Below are 18,207 nucleotides of genomic sequence, written 5' to 3' on the forward strand. Positions count from 1 at the left end.
TCAATCAACGTTGCACTGAAATCTACACATTTTGACTGATATTACACAGTTAGTGTCATATTCATTAAACATGCATTTTAGGATGGGAATATCATTTTTATTATCTCTAGTTGTTTTTACTGGACAAAACTGAGTACAAAAGACGCATGATGTCTGCAAGCGAACACAGCTGAGGGGAGAGACATATGTTAAGATTAAAGGCAAGCTGATAATACTGAATGTTTTCCTACAGTTCTTGTGAGAATTTGAAGTCGCATTATTTTATACCTTCATCTAATGTAGAAAAACAGCCAGACTCAGTATGATATTAGAAAATGTGTTTTTATGCAGGGAACTCGGATTGATTGAAACAAATCTGCATTTGTGTTTCTGTGATAGTGAAACAAACAAAAAAAATGTGTTTAACGATTGACTACGATTAACTTTGATATTTAATGAGACCAGAGTTTTGCTTAAAGCAAGTATTGAAAAAAGCACAGAAATCTTTCCAGACTTTGATTAGTCTCATGGTGCCAACACAAACAAGTGACAGATCATTGCAGAAAGTGTGGTTTGTGTTAGTATATTTTATTAGATAATGTATAAAGGGTAACTTTGCTCTTGAACGTCACACCGTTTTAAATTAATCAACACTGAACTAGAAATGTAAACATGTGGGAGGCTGCTGGGAAGTCACTGTCGCGTGATTTGTTGACGTGTAACTTATGCGACCGAGAGGAAAGTCAGGAACCAACTTCGCTGACTAGCAGGTAATTCAAATTTAATACATGCGTAAGCTTCAACCGAGGCAAAATAACACGCTTTAAACATAGTATGTTAGGACCACATTAGTTGAGTGCTGCACTGATGCAGCTAATTATAGCTTTTGACTACTTGAGGAAAGTTGGACGGCTGGCGTTAGCAAGGCCAGCTACCAGTTAGATGCTAAAGTTTAGCTAGCTGTTCGCAGAAGGACCCACTTGTTGCAACATGACACCCAAGTTTGACACGCTAAACATCAGCTTTGACTAACTTTTCTTTACATGTGTTTGTCATTGATCGGTCATGTCTAGATGCAGATGAACAACACACCGATAATTTTCTGTTTTAACCAAACCCCAGACTTGACGTGATCCCAGCTGTGACATCTTTATTAAAATCAGACATAAAAGTTTAACTTAGCTGAGTTGTGTCAACATGTCGTGTTTAAGTTAACCTTGTATGAATTGCTTTGGCTCATTTGTTGCCCAAATAGGTTTTGAGCCCTGTGCTGGCAATGGGGGACATGAAGACCCCAGACTTTGATGATTTGCTGGCGGCTTTTGACATTCCTGACATTGATGCCAAAGAGGCCATTCAGTCAAGTCCAGAGGAGGAACGGGACGAGGTGGGCAGTAATGCAGATGAGAGAGAGCGTGGGTCTCCTTCATGCTTTCCCTGCCCTCCGGCCTCACATAGTGACCCCCCTGTGGTCAGTGTCATTGTGAAAAACACAGTACGGTCAGAGTCTTTTGACGAGGACAAGTCTGTCACGGACGATACAGAGAATCCTTCGAGCAGTGGATTAAACTCTCAGGTTCAGGTCAAGTTTGGTGACATCACCTCACAACTTGGTTCCAAAATGTCTGCTGATGTCCCCATGGAGCCCCTGATTGCCAATGGCTTTGAGGGATCTGCACCCAGGGATCAGGGACAGTCCAACACAGAGCCATGGCCCCAGTGTTCACCACTGAGGTCCACTTCCAATGCTGATGAGGGTGACGGTGATAAAGATGCTGACGCTGGCGCGATCCTGCACACGTCTGATGTTATAAACAGTTTGAAGCCCCTCCTCTACCTTCAGTCTTCAGCTAGTGCTGGTCCCAACTCCTCAACTCCTCCCTCCCCTGTCAGCCCTCACCCTCCTCCTCACTCTCCTCAGAAGGAAGAAACATGTCTCCTCAGTAATCTATCATCCTGCTCTTTACCACAAAACGGGAGTATTAAGACTGGAAGGAAGTGCGTTATGTACTCAGATGAAGATGACTCAGAGCCAGACTTAGGTAGTCCACTGGTGATCCAGGAGAGTCCAGAATCTATGATGTCCTCCCCTCCCAAATTTAAATACAGAGCAAAAGTACAGTCTGAGCTGCTTGGGTCTCCTGAAACCATTTCTTGCCTTGTTTCACATCCTCCTCATCTCACTTCTCTGGCATCTCTAAAACCTAAACCTCAGCATGAGGAAAAGGGGCACCCTACCACCCTCAGTTCTCCCTCCACAGCTCCTCAGCCACAGAGCCCCCAGGACTGCCTCCCCTCGGTCAGTGCGGACTCTGCATCAGTCCAAGAGGAGAAATACCCAGAGCATGTGATTGATGAGAGGGACTCGCCGGAGAGCCCACCACCCAGTGAGACAGGTCTTGTAGTCCCCAAGACGTGCAGCAGTCCTGATTCAGCTCAAACATCAGGTCTAGCATCGAACCAGAAGAGCCCCAGTCACGAAGAGGAGCTCATGGAAAGTGAGCCGAGAGAAGAGGACGGGCCATGTGACACAGAGGAGCTGAGTGAAAAGATGGCTGGAGATGGAGAAAATTTAAACGAGGCTGGTGCTGAAGATCTTGTGTTTGCTAATGCTGCAGAGACGGTGTCACCTCCACTCCGCCCGCTCAAAGTTAAAATCAAAATGCCCACAGGCAGCATCACAAGGACTGTGACTAGTGTTGCACCTAAAAGAAGTGGAAGAGTCACTGCAAAGGGTGTGGATAGTTCAAAACCTTCACCAGAACATCATAACACAAGATCCAAGATTGAGTTATCACAGCAATCTCAGATGCCTGCAGTGGCGATGCTCCAGGATGCCTGTGCTGCAACGCTGGAAGGTGCCATTACAGTCAAAGATAAAACAGCAGTGGACACCAAGCCCAAAGTTTCCCCCACAGCCGTCAGCATCACCAAAACTGCAGCCCTCCCCTCCGTGTCAGTCTCCTTTCCCAGAGTCAGCCCAGGTGGGATGAACCCTCGCAGCCTGGGCCAGAAAAGTCTGAACAGCGGGAAGACGCTTCCAGCACCTTCACCTCTGCTCAATCCTCAAAGTAGCAACAGACCAGCCTCCATAGTGAACAGCACTGGAGCAATCATATCCAAGAGTCAGACCAACCTGGTAGAGGCTTTCAACAAGATCCTCAACAACAAGAACCTGCTACCCTGTTACAGACCAGATCTGAGCTCCCCTCTTCCTGCAGAGTGGGGCCTTCCTCTACCTGCACAGGTAAGCTGCCATTGTATTACAGAGCTGAAACGGTTAAAAGAAAAATATAGGAGGGGAATGTGTGCAATATAACTCAAAATTTTCACAGTGTTACATACTGAACTTTGTTCCCAGCAGGCTGATTTCCTTCTACAACAGGACTAGGCTTACTTTGCAGCATTGTTGTGCATAGCTCCTCATTTCATATCAGTGTATAAGAAGATGAGTGTTTGTTTCCTCGCAGGGTTACCGCTGTTTGGAGTGCGGCGATGCCTTTGCTCTGGAGCAGAGTCTGGTGCGGCACTACGCTCGGCGCTCGCTGAGGATTGAGGTGACCTGTAACCACTGCGCCAAGCGGCTGGCCTTCTTCAACAAGTGCAGCCTGCTTTTACACGCCAGAGAGCACAAGGAGAGAGGCCTGATCATGCAGTGTTCACACCTGGTCATGAAACCTGTCCCTGTGGAGCAGATGATTGTCCTCCAGGAACCCACAGCAGTTGGTTGGTGAACATTGTCTCTGTTGTTTCGCTTTTTCCGTAGGTGTGATTCCTGCTTGCGATTGTGATCTCTTTGGATATTTCTCCTTGATCCTTCAGGTGGGCTCTCTTCATCTACTCTTCCATCCTCTTCAGGACTGTCATCATCATCCTCTCTAGGCCAGGCCACCCCAAACCCAACACCCTCGCCACATAAAGCACTATCCAACAAGAAAGCAGAGGCACTGCAGTACATCAGCAATAAATGTCCCGAGTGCCAGGCTCAGTTCAACCACAAAGAAGAGGTGGCCGAGCATTTCCAAGAAATAAAACCACCGCAAACCTATGTGAGTGCTTAGTATCAGAGAAAGAGCAAGAAATTAAATTTGGTCTCCTATGATCTGAAAATAAACTTTTCTCTACTCTTGTTCTGCAGTCATGCACAGAGTGTTCTCCTCCCATGCTCCTGCCCAACAGCTGTAGTGCAGCAGCCCATCAGCGCATCCACCAAGGGTGCCCACCACACGTCTGCCCAGAGTGTGGGGGCACGGCCAAGCAGCCCCTATTTCAGACACACCTGGACGAGACCTGTCTGCACTTTGCACGCCGCATTGGATACAGGTGTCATGTCGTCCCATCTGGTTGTATTAAGCGAACACTGCCTGATTGTCACACTCGCAGAAATTCTTTTTACATGTCATGTTTCCCTCTTTTCTCTGACGTCAAACAATTACTTTTGTCTCTACAGATGTTCCAGTTGCTTGGTGGTGTTTGGAGGGCTTAACTCGGTGAAGTCTCACATCCAACAGGCTCATTGTGACATGTTCCACAAATGCCCCAGCTGCCCAATGGCTTTCAAATCTGCTCCCAGCATACAGAACCACATCAATGCCCAACATCCAACGCTCACTGAAGGACAGACAATGTACACAGAAACCACAGATGTGCTTTTTCCTCATGAAAATAAATAATTGTCTTTCAATTAACTAACCCAGTTTTTATCCCTTTACAGGTTGATCTATAAATGTGTTATGTGTGACACAGTTTTTACAAACAAGGCCCTGCTGTACGTCCACTTTGACACTCATCTAACCAATCAGAAGGTGCACGTGTTTAAATGTCCCGAGTGCACCAAGTTGTTTTCCCAGAGGAATTCCTTACTGGACCATTTCAAGGTAAACATGGCTGTATAATGTATAAGCGTATAGTGTAGTGTACAGCCTTGTAATGTCCCACTGTTTTTACCCTGCTGTCTCTGTTCCTCAGACCCATAAGACCTCCACGTTACCAAAAGAGTTACCTTCACCTGCAGCTGCTTCCTCTCGTTCACGGCCTTCTGTGAAGTTGGAGAGCTCAGATGGGGAGGAATGGATGGACGAAGACGAGGAAGAGAAAGTGAAGACAGAAAGAGTGAAGACCCCCTCAGGGTGGAAGTGTGCGCCTTGCCACGCACGCTACACAGACCGGGAACACTACATTACCCATATGGCTGAACAACATGGCAAGGTCTGGAAGTCGGTCTAAGATGTATAATTCCGCTAAATAAATGTTGTTTTTCAATGCAGCTGTAAACGAGTCGATGTAACCTTGTGCTTTTGTGTTTTGTGTTGCACAGACTCTGAAGAAGTTTCCTTGTAACAAGTGTGAGAGCTCCTTCACCACCACCTCCAGCCTGAGGCGTCACATCAGAGACAAGCACAAAGTCATGAATCGTGCCTTTCGCTGCCAGTATGTATCCGACATTCTGCATCCTAATTACGATGCACCAGTTGACTTTGCTGGTACTTTGTCCAAAAGCTGAAACCACAGACTATGTATTCAGATGGATGATGTGTCACAGCTTCCTCCCACTGTACAGCACTGAAGCCAAAATATCCCGGATATGGGCACTGTTGAGACAGACATTTTTAGACAGAGTCTGTGCAGTAATGATTGGGGGTCATTGGGTTTGGTCCTCTACAGGGAATATGGATTAGATAATTATCTAATGCCGTGTTTCCACTAGCACTGCTCGACTCTACTCGACTCGGCACAGTTTGATTGTGTTTCCATTACAGAAGCGTACCACTTCAAAGTGGGCGGGGTCATCATAGCAAGGCGGGCCGAAACTCCGGTAGCGTAATTTGTATACGGCACAAACAAACACAACTAAGGACGTGGAGTGTTTGGTTTGTGTGTATCCGTTTACCTCGTTCACAGAAACAATAAAAACGCTCGGTCTGTTTCCAGGTTTTAAAAACGGCGGGTTTGACTCTTGTGAACGAGTCGCTCTCGTGACTCATCAAGTGACGCCGCTCCCTGGCCAATCGGTGGCCTGCAGTCTGGTGACGTTGCATTGTCAGCTCGACTCAGCTCGCTTGGAACCCCGGCCGAGGAGGCACTAAAATAGTACCTGGTACCAGGAACTAGCGCTAGTGGAAACGCAACCAAACCGTGCCGAGTCGAGTCGAGTCGAGTCGATCCGAGTAGTGCTAGTGGAAACGCGGCATAAACAATCAACGGGGATCGAGATGTTTTGGCTTCACTTTTGGGGAGCTGTCATGTCGTTCATCTTAATATGCAGTCTGTGGTTGAAGCCATTATCCAGAGGATTTCCACTGTAAACCTCTTATGTGGTTAAGCCACAAAAATAGCATATTGTTGTTGTAGGTGTGACGGGACAAAACAAGCAATATTCTGCCCAGATTGTTCCAATTCAAGTTAATTATCACAAAAAAGCCTTAAATAACCATTTTTACCAAATCATGGCTTCTTCATGGTCCGGTTGAAAATGTTCTTGCAGCTCTGGGGTTGGTAACCTGTGGTGAACTTTTGAAGAATTGCTTGGTGTAAATATTAATTAATTCCTGGAATTGGTGATGTTAAAATATGGTGCCTACTCAAAACTTCACTGCAATCACTGAATCATAACACGGTACATTTGTGAGTATAACTGGTGTGTTTGTGTGTAGGTTCTGTAGTGAGAGTAAGAAAACATTCAGCAGCAGAGCGATGTTGGAGAGGCATATTCAGCTGAGACACAGCATGGACACAGAAAGCCTGGACACACTGATGGTAAGACACTGTTTTTGTGTCCCCAAGTCAAACAGGAAACACTTTTTCCGAAGATGTTAGCAGTAGTTGTCTGGATTTCCTCTGTTCACAGGGAGGCGGAGATGAGGCCGACAGTTCCTCAGAGCAGGACAGCAGTCTGGGGGCACGTCGTAAACGGAGAGGAGGTGTGAAGATGGAGCAGGACGAGGAGTCCATGGATGGGGTGAGTCCAGCGAAGAAGTTGCAGTCGTCCTCCTCAGCTCCTGCCCCCTACTCCCTTCCCGAGTCCGGGTTTCGCTGCGCCCCCTGTGGCTTCACCACAGAGGACCAGGCATCGTTCCTGGAGCACATCAGCCAGCACAGACGAGGAGGGGCGGAGGGTGGCAGTCAGCAGTGTCTACAGTGCGGCGCCTGCTTCACATCCACATCCTCCTTGTCACGCCATCGCTTCATCATCCACAAAGTGAGGGACACCTCCAGTGACAACCAGCAGTCCCTCGGTGCGCACGCAGCATCTTCCCCTGGTAACAGCAGGAGCCACGATGATAAGAATTCCCTGGACAACTCTGCACCAGCATCGCCCTCCTCTCAATCCTCTGTAGCTCAGGGGATGGAAGAGGAGGGCACACTGGCCTGTAAGGTGTGCCGCAAACACTTTGAGAAGGCAACAGATCTGAATACACACTTCAGAACTCATGGTATGGCTTTTATCAGCGCAAGGAACGCAGGAAAAACTACCTAAGACAGAGAATACGGGGGGGGGGAGCAGCGTGTCGGCCGGTGATGACAGAATAATTGCAAGTGCCTCATTTATCGTCAGCTTCTCGAATGTGGATTAGCGCACCTATGCACTAATTAAACCAAAGATTGGTACAACAGTTTGTGAATAGATTTGGAAAAAAATCTAATGTGATTTTCGCTGGTTGAAATAAGCCTTAACCGTCTGCTTCTGATACTCAGGATCTAATGCTGCATTTCTCGTGTTCAGTAATGATACTAATGAGATTGGAGGCCAGTGAACAGTTAGTCTGACTAGTTCACTGCTGTGACCACATCCACATAACAATGTGCCTGAAGAGAACTGTGAATCCGACTGTGATTATGACGGCTGTGTCGGTGAATGTTGACAGACATGTGGAATGTGTTTGTATTGATTTCTATGTTTTCATCCTGCTGAGGTGATTCTTGAATGGCAACCCAGGTTTTTCTGTAAAGTCTTCTTTTTTTCTGAAATAATATATATATTATACATATTTTTAGCGGCCCAGCCGGTTGCGCAGTGGATAGTTGCGCATGCCATCGGCCTGGGGAACCCGGGTTCGACTCCCTCCCAGTCCCGGCTACCAACAATGGGCGAGGGTTGCGTCAGGAAGGGCATCTGGTGTAAAAAACTAATGCCAAAATCTACAAGCGGATCATCCGCTGTGGCGACCCCGGAAGGGAGCAGCCAGAAAAAGGACAACAACAACAACATACATATTTTTAGAGAACCATTGAGTTTGTTTAGAATATGTTAACTCGGTTACTATTAAGTTTGTGTGTTTAACTTATTGCCAGCCATTTTCAAAAACATACAGTAACATTTTAGATTGATTACCAACTTTAAACGCAGCCATTGGCTTCTACACATTTTAATATCTTTATGAAAATTAATTTACAGAGACTTGAGCTTTGCTGAAGATGGGAAACAAATCAAATCAAATTTCTTTTCTGTGTTTTCACAGACAGTGTTTCCTTTGACAGTATCCTTATACAGTATTTTTCCACAGAATGAGGTCTGTGGATTTTGTCCGCCACCATTAAATCATGTGCGAGTATGTTTCAATGCACCAGAAAAAACTTGACTATCCTTTAAATCTTAACCGGTATTGACAACCTGTCTCGGTAAGATTGAAGTCACTGTATCTTTATATTTTATTGTAGTTAAATTAACGAGGACCAGTAACTTAGTGAAAGACAGGAACACAATCTAAGAACTCGCTATGATTTGGGAAATGGTCGGCAATAATCTGAAGTGTACACAATTTGTAGTTAACGGGTTGAAACTGAAATTAACGTTTGATACTTTTGTAAGTGGAATGTACTGTATTTACGTGACATTAACTGATTGATTCCTTTTCTTTGAGCAAGAGATGGAAGTAAAATTAATATTTTGGCTTTTGGTTTGGGGGATGCGTTTCTCTAAATCTTCTCTTGATTACGAGATCACTGTAAACACACATGATCAGCTTGTATGTAATTATGTCTTTTCCTATATGCTTTCCTAAGAAGATGAGAACACGTTAAACCTTGTATTTTTTAATTTTTCTTCAATCATTGTTCTGGATGGCTGACTTCAGTGCTGGTAATCTGATGTTCTAGCTCTGCTCAGTGACTGCCAGCACAGATCAGGCTGTGTTGTGGACGGACGAACATCAACTTATCGACATCAATGTAGAAAGACGTGAAACTGAGTCAGAACTAAGTCAGAACTGTTTAACTAAATTATGGCATAATATAAAGAGGTCTGAGAGGAGAAATGAGTGTTTTGAGTGCTGTGTTTTGATACTTATTTGTTTAGTCGCACCTTTTTTTTTTTTTTAAAGCTGTCATGTCTCACAAACTGCTTGTTCGCTGAACAGCCTCTGACCACAGGATCCATAGACAGTTAATATCCATGCATCTGCATCCCACAGTTAACAAATATCCCTTTAATGTGCTGTTGTCATCAGTGACCTGTTTGAGCTTGTGTTGACTTTCTCAGGAGATAATTTGATGCTTTAACACACATTGCTCTATTTAACTGTTTCTCTTCTTGCATTGACAAGATCGTTTCTAACCAAATGTTTATAAAAAAGATTAATAAAAACCTTAATGTTGTATTGTTTTAACTCGTTTTTCTCTTTAAATGCTATTGTAACAGTAACTGAGTATGTGTAATAATATTTGTTGAGTAACTGAGTGTGTATATTAATATTCTTTATTGAGTTAAATCATTTGTCATTTTCCACTTTGCCAGCATATATCAAATACAAATAACGAGATCTTAAGAAGTCCCATGTAGAGGACAAAGTGACAAACATTAAATATTTCTCTTCATTCTATTAAAATATACTTTCTTAGAAATATATAGAGACAGATACTTGATAAAAAGTAATATTAAAGAGTCCTTTATATTGCTGTGTATTCCTACGCTCACACAGAAGTTAGTTTAGTTAGTTTATAAGAAACATGTCTCCATCACAAATAATATAAGAGTTACATGTTATTAAGTGCACTATGGTGATAACTTGTCAGAAAATGTGATGTATGTTTGGCTCTCAGTTCTCACAGCAGCAGGAACCCCATGAGGAGAAACAGGAGGGGCTTCATGACGGCTGAGATCCCCTCGACACTCAGCGATGGAGCTCCTGAATGAGAATGACATGAAGAATGAATGCAAATGTTTCCTCACTTAAAAATCTATGAAAACCTATTTTTCTTATTTTATTACAATGACCGATGGGGTCCTATGTAAACATACTATCATCTGCTATGGTTAGAAGTGTTTTGGTTATTTTACATTAAAGATATGTGTTTGTATTTTTGTGGAGCCCTTTTTGAAAAAGGGGAATGCAACAGATTTACTTAAATCAAAATCAGTCAGTATTGATGGTGTGGAATGGATGGAATAACTTTTATTTACCCACTCTTTTGAGGAGCCTCTTATTTATTTATTTTTCTAACTTTTTCTAATGCATTTATGTAAACTGCATTCAGTTTCTGCTTATTTTTCATGCATGGACCTTTTACCTCAAAACCCCATTTTTGAGTTTGTATGTATTTAATAATTATTAAACAAATATGACGTATAGAAATGAAATGCAATAATAATAACACATTGCCTGTAATAATAATACACTTGTGACATTGTAGACAAGTTGTGAACACAACATCAGCAAATCATCGCCTTCAAGTTGATATGGTGAACTTTCTAGCAAACAGTTGCTTATTTACACATTCAGCAGCAGTTATGGATCAACATTATCGCTCATGGGGAGTCGTGCTTGTGTCCAGCTGATGAGTGTAAGTCCAATATTCACTCTCTTTTAGCATGTTTTTGGTCTCCACCAACTCCGCCAGGCAATCTGCCTCTTCAGCTGCTGAATGCTCCACTACCTTCAGCAGCTAGCTATGTCTTTCTACTGTTTAGTGCTTAGTAGGTTGTGTTTACTGGGTTTGAGAGCTTGAGTGTCACGTGAGAGTGAAGCAAAACAGTAAAGTTGTTGGCCGGATGCCTACAAAATAACATTTAAACACTGACGAATATATGACTTTACAGCAGTGTACATGTTTCCTCTTACCTGACTGGTCAGGGCTTTGTGTTTGGGCACGAGACCCGCTCATGGTTGCGTCAAGATGGGCCCGTTGCTCGTCTCTCAGGGCTGCTCGCTGTTCACTGGTTACCATGGCAGCGTTGTCGGGCCCAAGAGCCCCGAGCTGAGCAAGAGAGAGAGTCTGGGGGGAAAACAGCAAGTGGCACAGAAGTCAGAGACGATGATTCAATTCTCCATTACAAGTAAAAGTCCTGAATTCAAAATCTTACTTAGTAAAAGTACACAAGTATTATCAGCAAAATAAAATTAAACTAATGTCTAAACTATCATTAAACCAAATGGCTCCTTTCATGGTGTACATGTATACAATGTATCATTTTGTTGTAATCAGTCATGGTTAACTGTTTAACTGTTGGGCAGTTTAACCCACAAAAACTTAAAGCAGCCGTTTATGTCCGTATTTGAGTCCTACAAACCTTATTTTGCGATGCAGAAAGAATATTTTAACCCGTTTTTAATCTAAACCCACTTGTTTAAAAAATGCTCTACAATTGAGTGCCTGTATTTTAAAATAACAAAGAGTAAGGCAATGTGTCACCACAATTATGAGAAAACTGATTTTACAAAATTCTTAAAATACTCTGATTTGAAATGCTTTTTTCCACTTTTTCAGTTTTTTTAAAGAAAATAAAATGGATTTATTTCCCTAAACAATGCATAATTAGAATGCTGATTGAAGGTTTTGTATGGAAAATAATATTTAAAAAAATATATAACCATAGCTGTTAAATAAATGTACTGTACCACAGTAAAAGGAACAATATTTCCCTTAAAATGTAGTTGAGTAGAAGTAGATAGTATCATAAAATAGAAACACTCAAAAACAGTACCTCTGCATAGATGCAGTGTTTTAGCACTTCCCACTACTGGGTTTGACCCTAAGCTGAAAGATGGATGGAAGAAAGGAAAGAACAAATGTGAGAGAAAGGTACTCACAGCAAAGTTGTCTGGTGGTATGAGTGGGACACTGGACTGGCTGAGAAATGCGAGGACAGACGGTTCCAAAGAAGCCAACTCAGTTGCACTCAACCCAGCTGAGGGAGACAGAAATGGACGGTCAGTATTTCATAAGACGCTGCTGAGCAAAGGCGCAGAACGAGAGCTCAAACAAGTTTCTGCACCAGCCAACAGCTTGCAGAACTTTTGCAGAAAACTAACGTCGGGTTTGGTTCTCTACAGGGAACAAAGAGTAGATAATCATCTAACCAATGATGTTGCCCAGGTCTGACACTTGAGCTTCAGTCCAGGTGCTGGGATCTCCAAACACAGACACAGCAAGACTTTTCAGCTGCTGTGCTACGTTGAAGGAGCACTGAATACCAGCTATTGAGCCCACAGCGTCCCTGTGACACACACAAACACACGCACACATTGTGTAGTTGTGACACCATTTAAAAAAAAAAATGCATGCACTGCTGCATGTTCAAACTCAAATAAGTATTCAGCACAATGTTTTCTTTTTCTCTCTTGAACATTTTCAAGTTACCAGAAGTGCTCTGTGCGTTTGTGAGGCTACACACACTTTCTATTGGTTGGTATGACAGGTTAATTGGATATAAAGCTCTGTATGAGGCACAAACTTGAAGGCGTCCATGCTGAGCTGTCTCATCTCGCTGGAGTTTAGGCCACAGATGAACCGATTCAGGTCTACCATCTCCACAGCTCCCAGCTGCTGCGCTGTCAGGTTGTTATATTTCGCAACACCCCTCCACACTGCATCCATCTATTGAGACGGGCCATACTGATTAGTAAATGTCTTGCTATTCAGACTAATGGTCATAAGCATAGGAGGCTGTTTTTACACTTCACCTGTGACTCTGTCCAGCCACACTGCGCTATGTCCTCCATATTGTCCAGAGAGAAGGGGAGCTTCTCTATGTCTGCACTGGAGAAGCCCTGAGTTATACATCTCATCTGCATCACCAAGCCGTCAGGCATCTGTGACACTGGGCCAAAGGTCTGCAGAAACACACAGAAACACTTATGATTCCAAGAAATCTGACATTTGTCAAAGTTTCTGGCCAAAGTTTCTGGTGTGATATTGTCAAAATTACTGTTCCATTTACACATTAGGTTTTAAGTAGTACATCATGCTTTATTTTTATGCACTTTAAGGTTTTATGATTAAATTAGCACCAATTCAGCTCTGTTGTATTGTTTTGAGATAACGGGGGGAGGGTGTCGCTTTGATAAAGCTGGGGAGGGCCTTACTTTCTTAAAAAGTCAGCTATAAGGTTCAGCTGCCCTCCACACCCCAGTATTTTTCATACAGTGACTTCACTGTCAACCCCATACTTGAACAGGGATCAGTGCCTCAGTTGTACCACTGTACCTCAGTTGCTTTTTTAGTGAGCACGGCCAGTTGGTCTGCCCTGTAGTCAGAGATGGACCCAAGTGTTTCTACAGTAGCACGGAAGGTTTCAGCTGACATGTGATCCAGCTGCGCAGCTGTCCAGTAGACGTTTGACACTCCCAGTTCTTCAATCAGCTCCTCAGTGGGTTCAACATCGGCCTTGTTACTGCTGCTGTTGTTGTTGCCACTGTCGATGTTTGTGTTATCGCCACTGTTGCCATTACCTTTACCATCACCGTTACTGTTGCTGTTGGCTGAGAGAGACAGGACAGTGACACATAGCAGGCGATAAATAAAAAAACTACAGTAGAACAGTAGCCAGAGAAAGAAAAAAACAACACATACAAGATAAGTCTTCCTCACCTGCTCTCTTTTTACGTGCTGCATTTGATGTTTTGGTGGTGGTGAGATTGAATAATTTCTTTTTCAGGGTGTTGGAGGCATTGGACAGGGATGACTTCAGGAAATAGAGAACATCTTTCATCCAAGGCTGACCGAGACAAAGAGATATCATGAGAAATGCATGCATGAATCACAGCAACCAGAAGAGCACAGTGCTGAACTCTCTTTTAACTCAGAGGGACTGATGTGAAATGCGAGGGCTGCCTCACTTTCCAGACGACATATGAAGACAAGAACTACACACCTTATTGGGCAGAGCTGATGTGGCATCATCATCCAAAAGAAGGAGAGGACCCAGAGCTTCCATAGTCTCAGCTGACCAATCAGATGGATCCCTGCAGAGGATAAATAAAATGCATCAGCCTCTCGCTTTCTCTGTCTCCTGCAGTAGCCCCAGCGTCACAGGGCGCCTGTCCTACCCAAACGTCTGGTTGACCAGCTGAATCAGATCTGCCCTGTGGCGTTGAGGAATGTGCTGGCAGGAAGCCATAGCCTGGAGGCTGGAGTTGAGGACATCGGGCACCATTTGGCGCAGCTGGGAAGGCTGAAGCTCACACAAGAGTGGTCCAAGCCTGAGCACGTCCTCAGTTGTCAGTCCAAATAATAAGTCTGTCCCCTATGAACACACAGCAAATATCTTAGGCTTGGAGAATCACAATGTGATGATAATAGGTGTAGAGCAGTAGGTATAGGTGAGTGACAATCTAAAGGAAAAACCTGAATAAACACATAGAGCTTCTATACAGGGTTCACTGAATGGTTTGATGAGTATATTATATGGCCTTTGCAGTTGTCAATTCTCTTTTGCGGTGGCTTAACACCTTGCTATGACAGTTTATGTTGGCTTCTCCTTTAATTTGTCACCCGTCTGTATGAGTGTACATTGGTTAGGCAAAGCAGAGCTCTGTTGGTGAGTGCGGGGCGAGACGGGGCACGAAGAGGTAATAAGTTCAGGGTGGCCACTTCCATCTTGTCGAGAAAGACAGGACAGATGGAATCAGGCAAATCCTTCACCTTCGAAGGCCTGGGGTAACAGAAATGACACAGAGAGGTAAGGAATTGTTGCATCTTATTAAGGAATTGTGTAAATACACGATTAAGTGAGGTCTGTTTACGGCAAGTGAAGAAGTAATAATGTAGGAATCTCATCCATCTCCTCCTCTGTGATGGTTTTGTAATAGTCAGGTCTCTCTTTCACCAAAGTTGCAAAAAGCTTCCGGGCAGCACATCCCACCTGAAAACGTACATTTGTTATCAATAGGTATGCACTACACATGTTTTATTTATGGGAGTGTATATATACTGTGTGTGTGTGAGTAAACACACACCTGCACTTTGGAGAGCCACTGTGGAGTCTCTGTTATGGCCTGAGCCATGTCTTGCAAATCATTGTCTGCTACTTTCTCAATCATCTTACAGGTTATGCCTTGAAGGAGGGACCGCAGCCTCCTGAGCAATGACAGACATGTACATAAAGTAACAAGGACATGTACATTACTGAAACATCATATAATGATAACAAGTCTACGTTAAACATGCATCTGATTAAGCTCATGTTTTTTCATGCCAGTCTCAATAGAAACCATAATAGCTTTGTCAGATGTCCAGATGTCCATTGCTGTATATCTCACCTAAACTTAAGCTGCTTTCTGTCATGCAACTTTTTTGCCAGGAAAGCTGCCTAAGAAAAAGACAACAAAGTAGAAAATATAGCGCCAATTTGTAGTAAATACAACTCATTTATTTTATCTAACTAATTTAATTAACGATACATTTATGAAAGATTGTGTAATGCAGACCTATAGCAAATGCATCACAAGCAGTAATAATTAGCATCAAAACAGCAAAAAGACAGACTTATGAGTATGTATATAATGTTGTACTAATGTATGTATTATGTACTAATGTATTCAGGGACTTTACCTGTGCCCGATTCCACACTTTATTCTTCACTTGGTCCAAAGAGGTGATGTTTGCCTTGTCCAGGTTGTTTAGAGACAAACTTTGAAGCAAATAGTCAGGCAACTTCTGCACCAGCTCTGACGGATCCACATCCTCACGCATCTACAGGGAAACATTTCATTCTTTCTAAAATGATCTTGTATGTAAATGGTATCACAGATAACACAAACTGCTTTTCATTTGATGTAAAATCCATATGGTGTTCTCTCTGAATTCTTATATTAATCTCAAAAGGTTTTAATCAATAAAGTTAACCTCTATTTCCTGCTTCTCTCTCCTTACTCACCCCCTGCAGCATGGCCACCAACTGCCCCTTACTCATCCGCTTGGTGATGTTCTTTAGGCCTTGTGAATCACCCAGGATCTCCTTGGCTTTGAATTGTTTGAGCACACATCTTGGCAAACCTTCTGCAATTGACTGAAGGGCCATCAGCTCCTCATACGGCAACTTTTTACACTATGGGAAGGCAAAATAAAGCAGGTATAGAGTGAGAGTGAGATCATGTGAGAGACAAACTTCCAGCAGCCCTGCAGGCCTCACCTTCTCATTGCCCAGCATTTTCTTGACCAGTGCACGCAGTTGGCCACGTGTCCAATTAACAATGGGCCCCAAAGTTTTGAGAACCTCTTTGAGATCGTCGGCTGGGATCATGGACAGTTGTTTGGGCGATAACAAGGTGACAATGCTGCCTGTCTTGTGTAGTTCTTGTACAATGCTGGAATTTGACATCATATACTTGACGAGCTGCTTCTTCAGCTTAGAGTCGGGAGAGGGGGAGAAAAAACAAAGAGTGATCAAGAGAATACTGAGATTCATGAAATTTGTTACTTCCATCCTGGTGGAGGGGGACATGGGTGAAAGTTTGAGTAAGTGTGATCAAGTGAGTGATACCCTTTTGCTTCTGGGGTTGTCGCAGTTGTCAAGCTGAGAGAGGAGTTTCCTGCTTAGGTCAGGAGGTAAGTCTGGAGTGGGGTTATAATGACAGGCCAGTGTGCCGAGCCTGGGGAGATTCAAAATAGCCATTATTCCATCCTTAAATTTGGACCAGTTCTCCATACTGTCAGGTACATTCATTTATGTACAGAATGATGATCATTAATGTATTTTTTCTCTTATATATTCTTTCTCTGTAACAATGCTCTCCCTTATCTTTTATCTTAAGACCTTTCCTCCTTAAAAACCCCATAACTTTCCCCTTTAACAGTGAGTGGAAACCATTGAGACCATATGACTACATTCATCAGTCTTCTTCTGTTTTGTCAAGAAATTACATGACATAAAAATCTGAAAAACCTGAATTTATCTTCAAAATGACATCTGTAAGACTGGATCTTTTGCAAACAATGCTCTGATCCAGAGTCTTCCTGCACTGAGTTACATACATTCATGCATGAATACACACTTGTCCACATGCTCTGCAAACTCCTTTCCACTGAAGCACTCTTGAAATTTTTGGAGAAACTTCCTGCCCAGGCTGGGGTTCATCTTGGTGGCCACAGTCAAGCCTGGTTTCAACTTGGCGGAGCGGAAAAATTCACACAGCTAGAAGAGAAAACGAAGGAAACAAACCAACAGAGATACAAATTAAAATCTTGCCGTTTTCCATTTCCAGTTTCATTGGCTCGTCATCCTTCTCTGCAGACCCCCTCACCTTTTCTTTGGGAGAAGAATCAACATCTTTTGGTGCTAATTTGGAGAGGTAAGGGCCCATCATGTCCAACGCCTCTGAGTTCAGCCATTTCAGTGAAGGCTTGCAGCGCTTGAGTGTCTCTACAGAATAAATGAGGTCATAACAAATCACATTCATACTTAAAAGAAAAGGAGGAGACTGAACGAATTCTTACTTGGTCTTGAGTCAGACGATGGTCTCATTGTACAGTTGAAGTCGTTCTGGATGATCTGCTCTTTTACCCATTTTACCACCTGAGTCCTTTGCTTTTCAGACATGGCATCATAAACCTCCTTCAGCATTTTTACCCTAGAACCAACAATGTGTTTTGCAATTTTCAGAAAAGCTGCTGAGATATGAGGAGCAGGACATAAATGTGTAAAGCACACTCACATCTTTTTCATGTTTTGGTCGACTATGTTGGTAGGAAGGTTCATTCTTGTAGAGGGCATATCCTGCAGTAAAGGTTTGGCAGCCCACAGCAGTGTGTCATAGTCATCAGAGTCCATGTTGTTTTCACTTTGTGTGGTCAAATTCGCCCACGACAGGGGGGCCACAAATGCTTTCATGTAACATGCAGATGCCTCCTGAGGGAATAAGAGAGTTGGCAAGAATCATTAGAGTGACAGAGAGTGGCATCTTTTAAAGCATTATGATTTCTTTTCAAAGGATTTTGGCGTTAGTGGGGAGTACTGACAGAGGAGTTCCTCATCAGCTTGATCATGGTTGGAAGATTGCTGCAATTCCACAT

The 18,207-nt window shown here is 43.3% G+C and overlaps 2 protein-coding genes across 2 annotated transcripts; one reads left to right on the forward strand and one right to left on the reverse strand.

Moving 5' to 3' along the window:
• The first annotated feature begins 699 nt into the window (after positions 1 to 699).
• znf687a (zinc finger protein 687a) lies at positions 700 to 9,557 on the forward strand. Its single transcript, XM_070835363.1, has 11 exons — positions 700 to 749; positions 1,235 to 3,226; positions 3,450 to 3,705; positions 3,802 to 4,028; positions 4,118 to 4,302; positions 4,430 to 4,606; positions 4,694 to 4,856; positions 4,948 to 5,187; positions 5,297 to 5,409; positions 6,633 to 6,735; positions 6,827 to 9,557. The coding sequence occupies exons 2-11, from the start codon at positions 1,256 to 1,258 to the stop codon at positions 7,454 to 7,456; spliced, it is 4,065 nt and encodes a 1,354-aa protein (XP_070691464.1). The 5' UTR covers positions 700 to 749; positions 1,235 to 1,255; the 3' UTR covers positions 7,457 to 9,557.
• Positions 9,558 to 9,940: 383 nt separating this feature from the next.
• Positions 9,941 to 18,207, reverse strand: otoa (otoancorin). Its single transcript, XM_070836071.1, is given in 23 exon segments — positions 9,941 to 10,103; positions 11,037 to 11,190; positions 12,006 to 12,103; positions 12,276 to 12,412; positions 12,650 to 12,792; positions 12,879 to 13,028; positions 13,402 to 13,597; positions 13,788 to 13,912; positions 14,069 to 14,159; positions 14,244 to 14,467; positions 14,707 to 14,848; positions 14,940 to 15,058; positions 15,153 to 15,273; positions 15,456 to 15,505; positions 15,748 to 15,888; positions 16,073 to 16,243; positions 16,328 to 16,543; positions 16,679 to 16,787; positions 17,190 to 17,329; positions 17,439 to 17,557; positions 17,632 to 17,765; positions 17,850 to 18,043; positions 18,154 to 18,207. Coding segments are annotated over 23 exon segments (3,111 nt in total). The 3' UTR covers positions 9,941 to 10,020.

Source organism: Pempheris klunzingeri, chromosome 8 (genome assembly GCF_042242105.1).
Source record: "Pempheris klunzingeri isolate RE-2024b chromosome 8, fPemKlu1.hap1, whole genome shotgun sequence".
In the NCBI taxonomy this organism is placed as follows: Eukaryota; Metazoa; Chordata; class Actinopteri; order Acropomatiformes; family Pempheridae; genus Pempheris; species Pempheris klunzingeri.